This window comes from Triplophysa rosa, linkage group LG24 (assembly GCF_024868665.1).
Source record: "Triplophysa rosa linkage group LG24, Trosa_1v2, whole genome shotgun sequence".
Classification (NCBI taxonomy): Eukaryota; Metazoa; Chordata; class Actinopteri; order Cypriniformes; family Nemacheilidae; genus Triplophysa; species Triplophysa rosa.
In genome coordinates, this window is record NC_079913.1 from 1,307,098 (window position 1) to 1,322,048 (window position 14,951).

At 40.0% G+C, this 14,951-nt stretch overlaps 1 protein-coding gene across 1 annotated transcript in view; it reads right to left on the minus strand.

The window, feature by feature from the left end:
- The window catches only part of camk1da (calcium/calmodulin-dependent protein kinase 1Da), a 40,727-nt gene that overhangs the window by 13,923 nt on the left and 11,853 nt on the right, over positions 1–14,951 (minus strand). The window contains exons 2-5 of the mRNA XM_057324373.1: positions 8,758–8,889; positions 4,872–4,946; positions 2,144–2,282; positions 1,942–2,068 (exon numbers count right to left, since the gene is read on the minus strand). Coding sequence (XP_057180356.1) covers positions 1,942–2,068; positions 2,144–2,282; positions 4,872–4,946; positions 8,758–8,889 — 473 coding nt within the window. The remainder of the gene's footprint in view (positions 1–1,941; positions 2,069–2,143; positions 2,283–4,871; positions 4,947–8,757; positions 8,890–14,951) is intronic.

The following is a 14,951-nucleotide window of genomic DNA, read 5'->3' on the forward strand; positions in this document are numbered from 1 at the left end:
TACATGCATACTACATTCACATGTTTTCTTTACAATAAAGTGATGTCTGGAGGTCATATTTGTAAATTTGCTTTTAATGCCCTGAATAAACTAAATATGAGGTGTTTGATACAAAATAGACAAAAAAAACTTTTAAAGGGGTCATATGACACGGCTAAAATGAATATTATCGTTTGTTTTAGATGTAATGCAATGTGTATACACAATTTAAGGTTCAAAAACGCTGCATTTTCCGTGCATGTTTGTATATCCTCTTTGCCCCGCCTCTCTCCCCGCCCGTGTGCTATGATTGGCCAGTTAACCAGTGCGTAGTGATTGGTGGAATACTGAAAGCGTGTGAGGGAAATGTAACGTCTCTTTCCATATTCGGAACATCAGGAGGTAAGCCCACCTTACTTGCGTATACATTTGGGCGGTCTTATAGAGCGTTCCCACCAAACGCGACTTGCGCGAATAAATGGTTGGACGCTTGAACATTTTGAGTTTACTCGCTTCATTCACGTATGAAATTCACTTCACAAGAGGGGAGGGGCTTCTGCCAGGCGGCTCCAGTCTCGTATATATATATATATATATATATATTAGCTCAAATTGAGTAAAGATCATTTTTTACAACGTACCAGATTGTCCGACCTCCTCACTCACTTTTTTCCAAGCAAGATCCTTTTTATTCCTGTTTCGATAAAAGTAAGAAGATGTATCGTACAGCTCCGGGTATCCATATACAGCGACGATGATTTTGTCCTCCATTGTTGTTTCGGATTTCTGCCTCCGCTCGCTTCGTTATAATCACGTCACTAGTAGAGCAAGCTCCAGATTGGTTAACGCGGTGCGAATTTTCGCCAAAGTTCAGATTTTTCAACTCGCGCGAATCACACATTACGCACGTCAAATGCCAGAAACGCTCAATTCGCGCCGCAGAATGTCCAATCGCGTCTTTGCATTGACTCAACATGTAAATCACTCACGCTTAACGCTTCATTCGCATTTGGTGGGAACGCAGCATTAGTCAGATCATACCAGGATCTGACGTAGATTTGTGGGGGTGTGGTTACACGAGGCGTTTCAGGCAGGTCTGGGTGAGCATTCGCTTTTAGATAGAATGACTCTTTTGTTCCGACACTTTCATTTTTGCAATTTTACGTGTCTAATACATGCATGAGCAACTTATAACACACCAAACACGTATTCGCGCCATATGACCCCTTTAAGGTATTAGATACAATTATTTTGCAGAAAAGTAAACTGTAGCATATCAGGCGATTATGGGTTTTATTCCAATATACAAAAAAGGCATAGAAACGCAAAAAGCTCACAGGATATATAAAGCATAATGACTCAAGTTTTATCAGTTATTTTTTATAACCTTTTGGTTTGACTACAGCAGTCATTCTCCTGGTTTACACCAAAGCACAACTACACAACACGCCTACAAAATTTCCAATACATCTTTGATAATATATTTAAAAAAGAGCAAACACATTCATTTACCAAAGTTGGACATCACCTTTGGTCACTACTGTATAACGTGGAAAATACAGAAATCTATAAGAACATCTTAATTGTTTTCTTTTGAGTCAAGAAACTTGACTCAAATCCTGCTTCTCACACAAATCGCCAACAGTTTCAAACAAGATCTTTACAATTTCACCAATATTTGCCAAGGTACCAAACTCGTTCAAAACCAAAGGACCTGATCTTCGCTATCCACATAATCTTAATTTCAACCGTCGTCTCATTTGGGTCTGACTTTTCAAAAAAAGAAATTTCAGGAGAAACATCTGAGACTAAGTTGAAAGAACAACATTTGCCCAACGAAATGCATGCCATAGATGCAATACGGGTGTACAATCAGACTCATTTGGCAGAAGTGCAGGATTCAAACCCACAACCTTTGTGTTGCTGACGCAACGCGCTACAGAATCCGTTTATCTTTCTTACCAACATATCCCGGTGTTCCACAGGCTGTGGACATGACATCACCTGTCCCCTCCATCTTAGACAGGCCAAAATCACTGATCATGATCTTTGATCCATCTTGGGGGTTGAAATACAGCAGATTCTCTGGCTGAGAGTAGAAACACACACACATTAAAATCAAACGCATCAAACACAAATAAGCAAAGTTGAAATGTCACCTTACCTTGAGATCTCTGTGCACGATGCCCATACTGTGGAGGTAGTTGACGGCATCTAATACTTGTTTAATAAGCACGCTGGCGTCTTTCTCTGTGTAGAAACCTTTCTCCACGATGCGGTCAAACAACTCGCCACCAGATACACTAAAAAGAGCATAAAACCATTAATGCATAAACTGAAAATTTGACGTATTAAGTGAATGTGTCCTAATACACCTGTAGGACTGCAATATCTGAAAGCGGCCTGTAGGGGGTACTGCGTGCCGACTGTGATGATAAACAAATCCCCCACATCGCAGAACTGATCCGGGACTTTATCTCTCCCAGCAAAAAACACAGCTGTCAAAAGAACCTTTAAGCAAAAAACTCCATCTAGATACCATGCGGCCGCATTAATTTTATGCAAATTCCGGCTCAAACAGTGATTTGAGTGGGTTGCGGTATTACTGTTGCGTAATCTGTTGCTGCAGAAAGAGAACAGCTCACTAAAAGTCTTGGGCTGGACTGTTGGGTTCAAACTACTGCTGATATAAAAGCGCCCCCTACTGGTGTAAAATACTGTCTTCTGTCTTTGTGTTTCCACCTTTTGGATGCTTAAGACGCCAGAGAAAGATGCACACTTACTGGGGCTCACACGCAAACATACTGTACATGCAGTGTGAATTATGGAGAGGCTTTCTAAACCGCGTCTGTTTGATCATACAGAAAGCAGATTGGTCGTGTTTAAATATTCATCGGCGAGCCATATGCCAAAATGTTCTTCGTGTTTCTCTTTGTAATGCACAAACACACACGCGCGCGCCCCTGCGCAAGCCATTAACAGGGGAAAGAGGGGCAGGCTCCGGGCCAACATTCAAATTAACACTCCGCAATTCAAAGTGCAATGAAGTTTCTAGGGGCGCATTGAGGACAGAAAATAAATGCTTGTTTCCTCTAATCCTCCGCTTTGCTCTCCTATCCCCCTCCTCTCCTGTCAGTTCCTCCCTCTCCCTTCACCCACTTTTCCCTGTTCTGATGGACTGAATGAATCTGGACTAGAACCACAGCAAGTGTATTCACCATCACAGAGATTTAAACTGAACTGTAATGTCAGCTTGACGTCAGAGCTATCAGTTTCTTTCACACTCTTACGAACACAATGTACTCGTCTATCAACATTACTTTGCGTTCTTAAAAGTAAGCGTACACACTTTCTTTACAGATGGTTGCAGTGCTGGACTGGCAGGGACATTTTCGCAATGAATACAATCCTTTCTTATCATTTTACAAGCGGTCTCATTTTTATTCTTTCATGAGTTGAAAGAAGTCTACAGATACAGAAATGTCTGAGGATTATATAGTGATGTTGCAGGGCTATTCAGCTAGCTCTAACCAAACACTCCTATGTCATTTTCAGGTCATTAAAAAAACTCCACGAGCTCGTTTATATGTGTTTGGGTCAAATTTAGAGACCATTCCAAATTTTTCTAGATGTATTGTGGCCATTCCAGTCCAGTGTCTTTTAAATTCGACAAAATCAAACCTCAGGAGTGACATGAAGTCATCCAACAGCAATGTGAAAGACTGACAGCATGACAAGACACATGAGGACTGTGATAAAATCCAGGTTATCACAATTGTTTTTTTAATTGATATTCTCCTAAATACATGTAGATATGACTGTTGTGTTGCTTAAAAGTGAATATGAATTTGTTTTCTTTGCAGTATTTGAGGTCTAAAAACATACAAAGCATCTTTTCTGTTATTTTGACCTGTTTCTACAGTTTTCATTTTCTGCAAATAAATGCAAATAGAAAAAATGAAATGAAAAGAATAATTTTACCTAAACTCATAAATGGTAAATTCAGAAAAACTGAAAATAATTCTGAAATGGTCTCTTAATTTATCTTAGTTTTTTCCGTGGCTGTACACAGTCATATAGACTATTTTTATGAAGCTTGAGTATTATGTATATAGAAAAGATCTCTTTTTAGTGTTCCGTGGAAAAATAACAGCATCTGGTTTAGAGCGACATAAGGGCAAGGCAAAGGTTCAGGTGGACTGGAGAGAGAGCTGTTACGCTACTCGTCTACGCATTGCGACAATCAAGATTTACATACAAACATAATACACGCACGCACCTGCGCTTGCCGCTTTATCTGTGTTATGTGATTGTTCTCTTTGCGTGCTTGACCTCTGACCTCTCGTCTGTTTAATAACCCTCGGACGTCAGGCTTGTCGATCAGCTTCCAGATATGTCAGCTGTGTAAAACATTTGTGTGTGTGTTTCCGCACTGGGCAACACAATACGACTTTATATTGATTTACTGTAAGAACAAAAAACGTCTCGTAATGAAGTAAACATTACTCCCTGGCCGCCTGTACAAAAAGAGCCGAGGGGTGAGAGAGTGAGTTTGTGTGTACGTACATGACAAATGAAGATTGTGATTGCTTTCATTCGTAAACAATAACCCGCTATTATGTTTCCTATGCTGTGAAAACAACCTCTCCGCACTGACGGCTCTTATTTGTTAATGAGACTTAATTGAACTTCTTGAGTGTGTGAGCTTTACCTCTCACCTCACACACACACACACACACACACACACACACACTTACTTTTGAATACGTATGTATTGTGAAATGCACTATACAAATAAATGACTTGACAAAATGTGCACAGAACAAAGAGAAATACAGATCAGAATGACATAAACACATTTTGGTTTAGTTTTTTTAATTGATCATACTCACAGCTGCATTATAAGGTAGAGATGATTGGAGCTTTCATAGATGTCCTCCAGCGCGACTATGTTCTCATGCTTAATTCTGCAAAAGAAAATACACAAAACACATTTGGGTGCTTTATTTAACATTATGAGATATTTCTTAAACTTGAACTTACTCAGTAACATGTTTTCATATTTAAAACAAGATAAAAAATTCACTACAAATTCTCCTCAATGAGAACTTTTTGATTATGATCTACATAAATCAAATATAAGATAATTAATAAGTAAGTAACATTTTAACAATTGCTAAATCGAAGGTCTAGTGTATGAAATTCAGCGGCATAGTGGTGAGGTTGCGAACTGCAACCAACGGCTCACTCCACCGCTCACCTCTCTTTTTCGAAGCACTATGGTGGCTGACACATGATTAAGATATCGTCAAGTTTTCGCTTCTTTGCCAAAGGAGATATTTATGAAATGTGCTCTGTAGGGCAGTTTGTCCGTTTAGGGCTTCTGTACAAACAACATGGCGAACTCCATGCAAGGGGACCCGCGGTGTATGTAGATAGAAACAGCTCGTTCATAGGTAATAAAAACATAGCGCTTCATTATATACGGTCTTTATACACCTCTGAACACACAGTTATGTGTATTATATAGCATTTCTGTCAATAGGGGCACATTTGTAATAAATCATTAATTCTTCCGATATGCAGTTTTAAAAGTATGCGTGTCGGGACCGTTTTGCATGTGTATGTGTGTCTGGAGCAGTCTGGCTCACGATGCCTTAGGGTTTGTTAAGCCAGTGAATTTAAGATAGGGGAACATTCCAGATCTGCTCATAAACATATAAATACTTTAGTATACTGAAAATACGGCTGCACATTTCCGTAAGCTTGTAAAAAGTGCAATAAACACAACGCTTGTGCAATGCAATGCAATGTTTTATGCCTCAAAAGTCCTCAAAGTTACAAACACCATTAAATATATATATTTTTAATGTTTTATTATATACCATAATGTATTTTACATTATAGTGAGAGGGGGTTTTACCCGTGGTGCATGGCATCTCAGGGCTTATTGATTTATAAACCATCGTGACTCACAAGTGGTACAATTTCACAGCAGCGTATTGCTATCTTCTCTACATTTAAAATGCTTTTTTCATCTCCGTTGAATAAACTGCCAATATTTTCAGCTTTTGTTTTTCTTCTGCGCTCCTTCTCCCGCTCCATCCCCGCAGTTAACATCTCTCTGCTCGTCATGGTAACGCCATGTGTGTGTACACATTAGTGTTGCATTTTAAGTGAATTCTGATCGGTGAGCCCAACTGGCACATGATAACAGGCCGGGCAATGACGCAAGTGAGCGGACAATAACAAGATGTCCAGCACAACACGCACACACACAGATAATAGACATCAGCGAGCGTGGAAAGATAGATAATACATATGTTTTCTATAATTGACTCTCTTTGTTCACATTTTCAGAGAAGGTTAATCCTCACAGGTGAGGAGGAAAATGCCTTTTCCCTAGATAAGATAGAAAAGGTTTCAATTCAGGGAAAACGGAACAAAATGGATTTAGTGGCATCTGTTTTTAGTAGAAAAGCTGCTCTTCTTAGTTTAATATATAAGGGACCTACTGAGACAGAGCTGTAAGCAAGTGATTCGTTCATTCTTGTTTAGTATCGATTCATCATTCAGAGAACCGGGAATAACCTCTGATGCCGCTCCGAACACGAGCGAATAAGCAGCGACATGCCCTGTTTTTTTCATTCTAAATGAAACCTGGAGGTCGATTCGCCCTTGTCATATTGATTTTTTTGTCAACTGATTATGGAAAACTTGTAGGCGGAAGGATTACATGGACAATCGCCGCTTTAATATCCCTCTTTCATACACTGGCTTATTCCTTCCCTCTCTCTCTCTCGTTCAGCAGTGAGTGGGCAGAAGCTGTAGCACGACTCCATCGCTGCCTCTGAAACCATCTTCTTTTTTGATTCACGAGGAAAAGCGCGTGAATCAAAAGAGCCTCTCTTTCCCATTAAATGACAGAAAAACACTATTGAGTGCCAATAATAGAATACATTTAACAATGAAACATCTCGGATCGCTTGCTTTTAAAATCTCACACAAATAAACAGATTACAGGCCTGCTAGGTACTTTTATGTGATAGCCGATTCATTTCAGCAGCGTTCACATTATCTAATGTGGAGTGAGACTCGTTTCCATTGAAAAGACAAAGCACAAATAAATCTCAAATTTTCTAAACTTATTATTTCACTTTAATAGGAAGAGACAAATTCGATGTTGCTGGAAACAAGTCATCTTGTGCCTGGTTATAACACGATTGCGGTCTCATAAACTTTAAAGGTCCAGTGTATGAAATTTAGCGGCATCTAGTGGTGAGGTTGCGAATTGCAGCCAACGGCTCACTCCACCCCTCCACCCTCCCTTTTGAAGCACTACGGCGGCTAAAACAGAACTAAGATGTTGTCACGTTTTTGCTTCTTTGCCGAAAGAGATAACGTATTAACAAAATCGCTCTGTAGAGCAGTTTGTCCGTTTAGGGCTTCTGTAGAAACAACATGGCGAACTCCATGCAGGGGGACCCGCGGTGTATGTAGATAGAAACAGCTCATTCATAGGTAATAAAAACATAACGCTTCATTAAATAAGGTCTTTATACACCTCTGAAGACATAGTTATGTGTATACTTTATTGTATTACTGTCAAAAATTACACATAGCAGCTTTAATACAGCAACCCAGCACTAATATTTTCCTCTGGTTTAGTGAATCCCCTGTTAGGAAAAACTGAATTGACTGAGATTGACTGTCTCTTAACATAACATTCGTACGTATTCCGGGAGCACGCGATAGCAATCCTCTGTGTGTATTGTAAAGATTAAACTACAACCTATAGGGGCATCTCATTATCTCTTGTGTAGATGCCACAGAAAGCTCTTTTGCTCTCTCTACGTATCATTATGTCATACATAGGAAGACAAATAGGCAAGCAAATTCGCTTTCGTTCGCTCGCTCTGTATAATTACAGGCCTATGGCATCACCCGGGAGATGGCAGGCGAGCTGTCAATCATCGGGTTGCTATGGTATAAGATGGAGACAGAAACGTGAAGGACAATGCTGTGCGCTCAATCTTCGGGGTACTATCGCCGTGACAACAGAAGCTCGTGTGAGAATCAGAAACGGATGTTTTGCTGAGACCCAGGGGAAAACACCTGCTGTACACACACAGACACACACACACACCATACGTAAGCAAGACACAAAGAACACACCTGCTTCCATTCGCAACCAAGGTGGGAAAATACCTGTGATATCATGTTGAGCTCGCTGCTTGTTTTTGATCTGGTGTTTCGCTGTTTCACTTTTTTTAAGCTAGCATTGGTTTGTTCGCTATGGTAATACCATAGGTACCCTAGTATACATATTACACAACCTGGTATTACCCTGTTTTTATTTAATTGGACTGCCCAAACAATATCTGACCGAATTAAATTGCAAAACAATTTCATTTAACAATTTGCACTTGTTGAATTAATGTGACAACACTGCACACTGCATACTCATCCGTGCTATTTTAAGGATGTTTACAGTATATACTTTACAATACGCAGTGAGGAGTTTAATTCCATTTCAAACAAAGCCCAAGCCTCCATCCACACATTGCACACGTACGGCTTCAGACAGAGAGAATATCTGGGGGAGCTTCCCTTCTGTAATTGGATGAGGGCACCAGAGTTACCACGGTAACTGGAGGTCAAACCTTGAAGGCAAACAAGCTCCTATCAACTGGCAAACTGAGTGTAGAAGAGAGGGTTGATGCGGTTGCCATGGGTACAGGTGTGGTACTGAAGCGAGGTGCAGGAAATGGAACTCACTTGTGCAAAACGGCGATTTCGTTCTCGATGCTGCTCTCCTTCCCCTTTAGGGCCTTTTTGGGAATGCACTTGACAGCAAACATCTTTCCCGTGGCCCTCTCCTCCGCCAGGACCACCTCTGAGAATGCACCCCTTTTAAAGACAGAGAGAGAGAATTTATGGACACATTTATGGCTAAAGATTTGTATATTAAATGATATTGATGACTCGCATGCCCAACATACCACTATAGGGTCAGAGACCTTAACTTTCTACCTTAATCAAAACATGCCCGTTATAGCTCATACGCAAGTAATGATCAGCACTCTGTGTGACTGTGCCCGTAGAGACGTGGCTTGGCGCCATGTGGTGTAAAAATTTGAGAATACCCATTTGCTGATGAGGTCCCTGAGAAAATCTCCATCTCATCTACCATCTGACGCTACACATAAAAGCTTTCAAAAACGCCGAGCAAAGAATTACGGGAATATTTGCTTAGGCAATCTCAAAGTGTTGCTATGCTACTGCACACACAGAACACATTGCGCGCACGCGAGCACACACACTTGTCAGCATGGATGTGCATTGGGTCACAGTCACGGATGTCTCTTGTTTCTAAGTCACACACATGAAACGCAATTGTGCTCTTTGTGTGGATATGAACCCATCTTAGTGTTTCTGACATCTTTGTGGGGTTTTTTAGGAATCACACACATACCCCAAACATGTTTGAATCATTCTTCACCCCAAAATTAGGAGGAAGAAACCGAAATTAGTCAAATAGGTTGCATACATGAAACACAGTGGTATTTTTAGGACTATGCATTTTTTTGGGCAAAAGATAGTTTTTTCGTCAGTGCCGGTGGATCGAACCCCTCTCTCTCATCCCATCATTTCATGTCTCTGTACACTGGACCGTCAGTTTCAAGGCCAATAAAAGATTATTTTCGAAACAAGTACTGTGCGCATATTCCAATATACATTCCATTTACATATTCCATCAAGTGTAAGCAAAAGTCTTATGCTATAAGCTTTAGCCATATATAACAGTGGTTTTTAGACATACTAAACTTACTGAAAATCAAGAAGACAAATGAAGGAAAGCGGACACAGAGATGGAGAGCACCAGACCAGCAAATAACTGTACAGTGAATGAGCGGTAAAGAAGAAACATGAATGAAGCAAGATGCATTAAAACACCGTCCCCATCCACCACAGTCACAGTAAATGACAATCATTTCAGACCACAGATGAGAGAGTGACGCGAGCTAGATTTATATGATATGCAAGATGCTCTGCCTGTCAGGTGTAATCAAGCGTGTGTTTTTCTGCCGTGTTTGTGTGTGTGTGTGCATGGCAGGCGTGTCGAGACAAGCTCACTGGAAAATAATCAAACTAGATACAGCTACACCAGCAAGACCTCAATACCTGCATATAATTTCTGTATCCACATTCACAGCTGCACCGGTGAGAGAAAGGCCCGCGTACACGCAGGACGAAAATTGTGTTTGTAAATGCAGGTCATTTTGCGCCTGTAAAGCGTTTTTTGCCTTTGTGCCGAATGACTGAAATTTTGTCAGCATGGCTTCAGTGCCTCTGTGATTTGACTTTCCCGATGCTGTGTGCGGGTATGCCAGCTGGACCACTGCTGAGGAAACTACATATCGATACGTATCGACAAGCGTGCTTCATACGGGCTGAGCAGAGCTGCAGTGAATGTCAGTCAATGAGTCATACCCCCCACACACAACTCTCGCTGAAAGGGTTCTATGCTGCCGTGCTCTCCTTTAGGGATCAGTTGACAAATTATACACAAAACATCCACTTGTTACTGCCGAAACGAGAGAGAGAGAGAGAATGAGAGAATAAGAGCTGGTTTAAAGCGGACAGGATTGAGGACCCATTACAGAGGCTTCAATGATTGTTAATTACACAATGCATCCGAAAATATTAAATAAATAATGTTAAAACGTTGCGCTTGGAGATCTGAAAAAGCAAAGCATCTGTAGTGCCTTTTATTGAAATTGTATGAAAGAAATAAATATCTAAAATGAAGAAATAAGGGGGGATAACTGGGCAGTAGTAGTGTACTGCTTGCATACTTCAAGAAAACTGTATGTGAAACATACACAATGCAACTATAAACATTTTAAACTGTAGTATGGAACATTAAGCTTATTATGCACGTTTCATTCAGTAAGTGTTGTCCAGTTATCACATTTTTATCAAATTTACAGCAATAAGAACTTTCGTCAAACCAAAACAATAACAATAGAGCATGTTTTCACAAAAAAATGCAAAGAATTGTGGGTTATCTATCTACGTTGATTAGGTATGCATGTATGCATGCAAGTGTCAGACCTGAGCAAACCCCATTTTAGGATGTGAAAAAAAAGTTTTTTTAAACAAAGGAATTTAACAAAAGAACTATACTTCGACTGTATAAAGAAATAGTTCTTAACTATATAAAGAACACGCCACAGTGTCGCATTTTAAGTGATCTTTAAGTAATCTTTACTGTATAAGTGGTCAAATCTCACTTTCAGTTATCGGTGATCATGTTTAAATGAAATCAGTGCGTTGGGGTGATTTCCTCCTTACTGAAACCCACTACAGCACTTTCTCCGTCTAAATCTTCACTCAATAACATGATGTAGAAAAGCTCTAACAAACGTCACGGTCTTTTTGGAATTTGGTTATTCATGCGTCTTACACCCTTCAGTCCGAATCCGCTGTGATACCACAATCAAAAGAAGGGCGAATGGACAGACTGATGATGCAATCAACCGGCAACTAGACAAGCCAACATAAAAGCCTTAGAAATCTGAAACTGTGGACGCTATTCATCTACGAGACTACATTAATCTGCAAGTGCAAAGCTGCTTAACACATTTCCATTTGAGATAACATGGCTCATTCCGAATAATTTCACCTTTAACTATTCAAAACTGTTTTTCGCCAATTTATTCCAGTCATTCCCTGAACCGAATTTAAAGCAGCCAAAAGTTAAAATAAAATGACAGAAAAGCCCAGTGCAATTAACTATGCAGCCAAAAATAGTCTTAAAATTCCTTCCTAGACTTGTCCACCTTTCCGTTCGACCGTCTCTAAATAAAGACAGGTGCACAGGCTACTTAGCATTAAGGAGGGTTGTTTGTGAATAATACCTTGGGGCATTTTAATACAGCCACCACTGCATATCACCCTGAAAACACTCCAAAATAAATGTGATTTCGGAATGTATCTCTCTCTAAAAGTATGTGTGTGTTTTAATCTAAAACTGTGGGTTGGCTCGGATATGTTTCAAAGTCTCTCTCTCACACTACTGCACTAGAGATGTTGCTTTACTTTACGTTAAAGGGATGGTTCACCAAAAAATGAGAATTCTGCCATCATTTACTCAAATTGTTCAAAATCTGTATACATTTTATTGTTGCACTGAACACAAAAGAAGATATTTGGAAGAATGTTTGTTCGAAGAGTTCTGGGTCACCATTGACTACCATAGTTGTTTCGTTTCCTGATGTAGTCAATGCTGCCCCAGAACGGCTTGGTTTCCCACATTCTTCAAAATATCTTCTCTTGTGTTTAAGAGAACAAAAAAAGTCAACAGATTTGAAACAATTAGTAAATGATGATAGAATTTTCATTTTTGGGTGAACTGTCCCTTTAAAAATATATTTTTTGTCCATGCCAGATTAGGTGAATTTGCCAAACTAATCTCACATTAGCTTCAACACATTTATTGTAATCATTTTTTTGACCCCCTTTCAGATTAACAAAGCACAAACAAGTATAAACTGACTTTACTTTTTCTCATCGATTACAAACATGTGTTAAATGCAATTTATTTACAACTTTTTTGCACCGACCTTTATGCTAACTCAAGCTGTGAAGATATAAAGCCAAAGATCACATGCATCAAGCACACACAAGAAAAACCAAACAGTTACACCAAAACCCCAAAACACATATGCTTGTTTTCACATTCTCATTTTAATAGCCGTGTTGCCACGGCAGCACTTCTGGGTCGGACACGATGTGTCTTACTGTGCTACATGCCAAACAAACAAATAAAACCCAACTGATTTCATTTAGAAAAACATACAGTAACCTGCGGTAAAACATTGTCTTTGCTTTGTATTGAGGGTACAGACGCTCTTAAATCAAGATAGACCGTTTTCTAACTCAATTTATTAACCGACCCACCCCCAAACCAATACACAGGATACATAAATCTCCACTCCATGGAACAGAACACCATCATTTATTAACTTCCGACAATTAATCGTTGTGATTGGTTTTCTTTGCCTGGAGTGATCGATAGTCTCCGCTAAGAAAAAGGATGCTCTGTCAAGGCTGTCAACCGCGTGTGTACAATCATTCAACCCTCGACCCTTATTCAGCAATGCCACAACATGTACTGTATACATCTGCAGATGGCTTTACTTGTAGATGATTTGGTGCCAAGCATTTTTGAATATTTGAATATTTTGAAAACATCTGAAATGTTTCAAATCGGATCAAAGTGTCCTGCAAGCTTGTTGCTAGGAAACCTTGCAGCCGAAGCAGTGAGATTCTTTATTGATCTGACTGTCCAAAGTAATGTATCGTCCTTCCGTTAGTAACGGCAGGGAATTTGACATCCATCTGTTAGCTTAAGAGCTACACAGTGTTTGCTTCTAAAAAAAATTCAGAATATAATGCATTCATTTCATTACAGTGAATGCAAACCAAGCCGAGGCTGTAACTCTGTTTAAACTTTTTGACAGAGCTTGTTGCAATGCATTCTGGGATTTTCCTTCTCTGCAACCTCAGAATTTCTGCATAATTTGTGAGCAAGCCTGTTGTGTTTTAAAAAGCCGTCTAGTAGGTAGGAGGCTCACCAGCTTTGTGTGTGTTTATATTGATTAGCAAATTAACTTCACATTTTCGAATAATGAATATCCCCGACACTCCAAATAAGTTTGTGTGCTTGCAAGAAGTTCATCAGCCTGACGTAACGCACCACCATACGGTATATGGAAGGTCATAAAGCCTACTGTTTCCGGCTCCAAACGCTCAATAAGATTCTATAGGCAAAAATGCTAACATACACACATGGCGAGCTATAAAACAATTTACTACTAACATTTATCTTCATAACAAAATCCCACATGGCCAGTCAGCGATTTATTTTTCATCATTTATTCAAATATTGATGTCGGAGATTCCGTAGTGTAGCCTATACTTTGAGTTAATACATGTTTCCCTTAAATATGCAATCTGAGCAAACAGTGCTCATAAACAGCTGTTTAAGATGTAGCCCCGCTTGAAATGAATAGATGCTTGGACCCGAAAAAGGTATTCCTTACGTCACCACTTAACAACCGAATAGTGTGTGATTCATCCCAACACGTGTTTAAGGATGTGGGTGCGATTGACAAGGTGCGATCAGAGATGTGTGCGTTTATGTGTTGACGTCTCCCTAAGGTCGTGACTCATATGACGACCGGTGGGTTGCAGAAGCCTGTAATTTCCATCAAAAGCCCTGAGTCACAGAGCAACACACACACAGCTCAATTCAAGTTTTGAGGATTGTTCACACACGAGCTGGAATATAATCCCACTCTCCTGTGTGTGTGCGTGTGTGTGTGTGTGTGTGTGTGTGTGTGTGTAATTGTTTCAAGTCAAGAGAGGATCGCTGGTAATTGCTAAAGTCACGGTGTCATATTCCCTTTACCACACCGGATCCAGAGCATCCATTTGGCGTTACTATGGTTACAATGCAGCGACGATGTGATAAGCCCATTGACAAGTGTACCGAAGAGATAGACAGATCTAACAAACGCACTGAGACACGGCATTCAGAGATCGGTTCATAGAGCGCACAACGGCGCAGCAACGTTAAAAGAATGCTCACTCTGATATTGCTCTTGCTCTCTCTCTCTCTGAGATATTATCCAGGGCAGGCCCAAAGGACCATGGGTAATTACACGTCTTATTATCTTCGCGCTCTGGCTGTGCGCTCCCTTCAATTCGCTACTGCAAAATCCCACTTCACTCTAAAATTAACGCCATGCATGTTCTTATTTTAAATGACTCTCACCCTATGCAGTACAATAGTATGGACTTATGAACTTTACAAAGAGTACAAAGTGTATTTTCAAGCGTCAACCACTTACAATTTCTTCAAAATAACCAAGTAAATAAAAATGCTGTTATCTTTGGTGAAC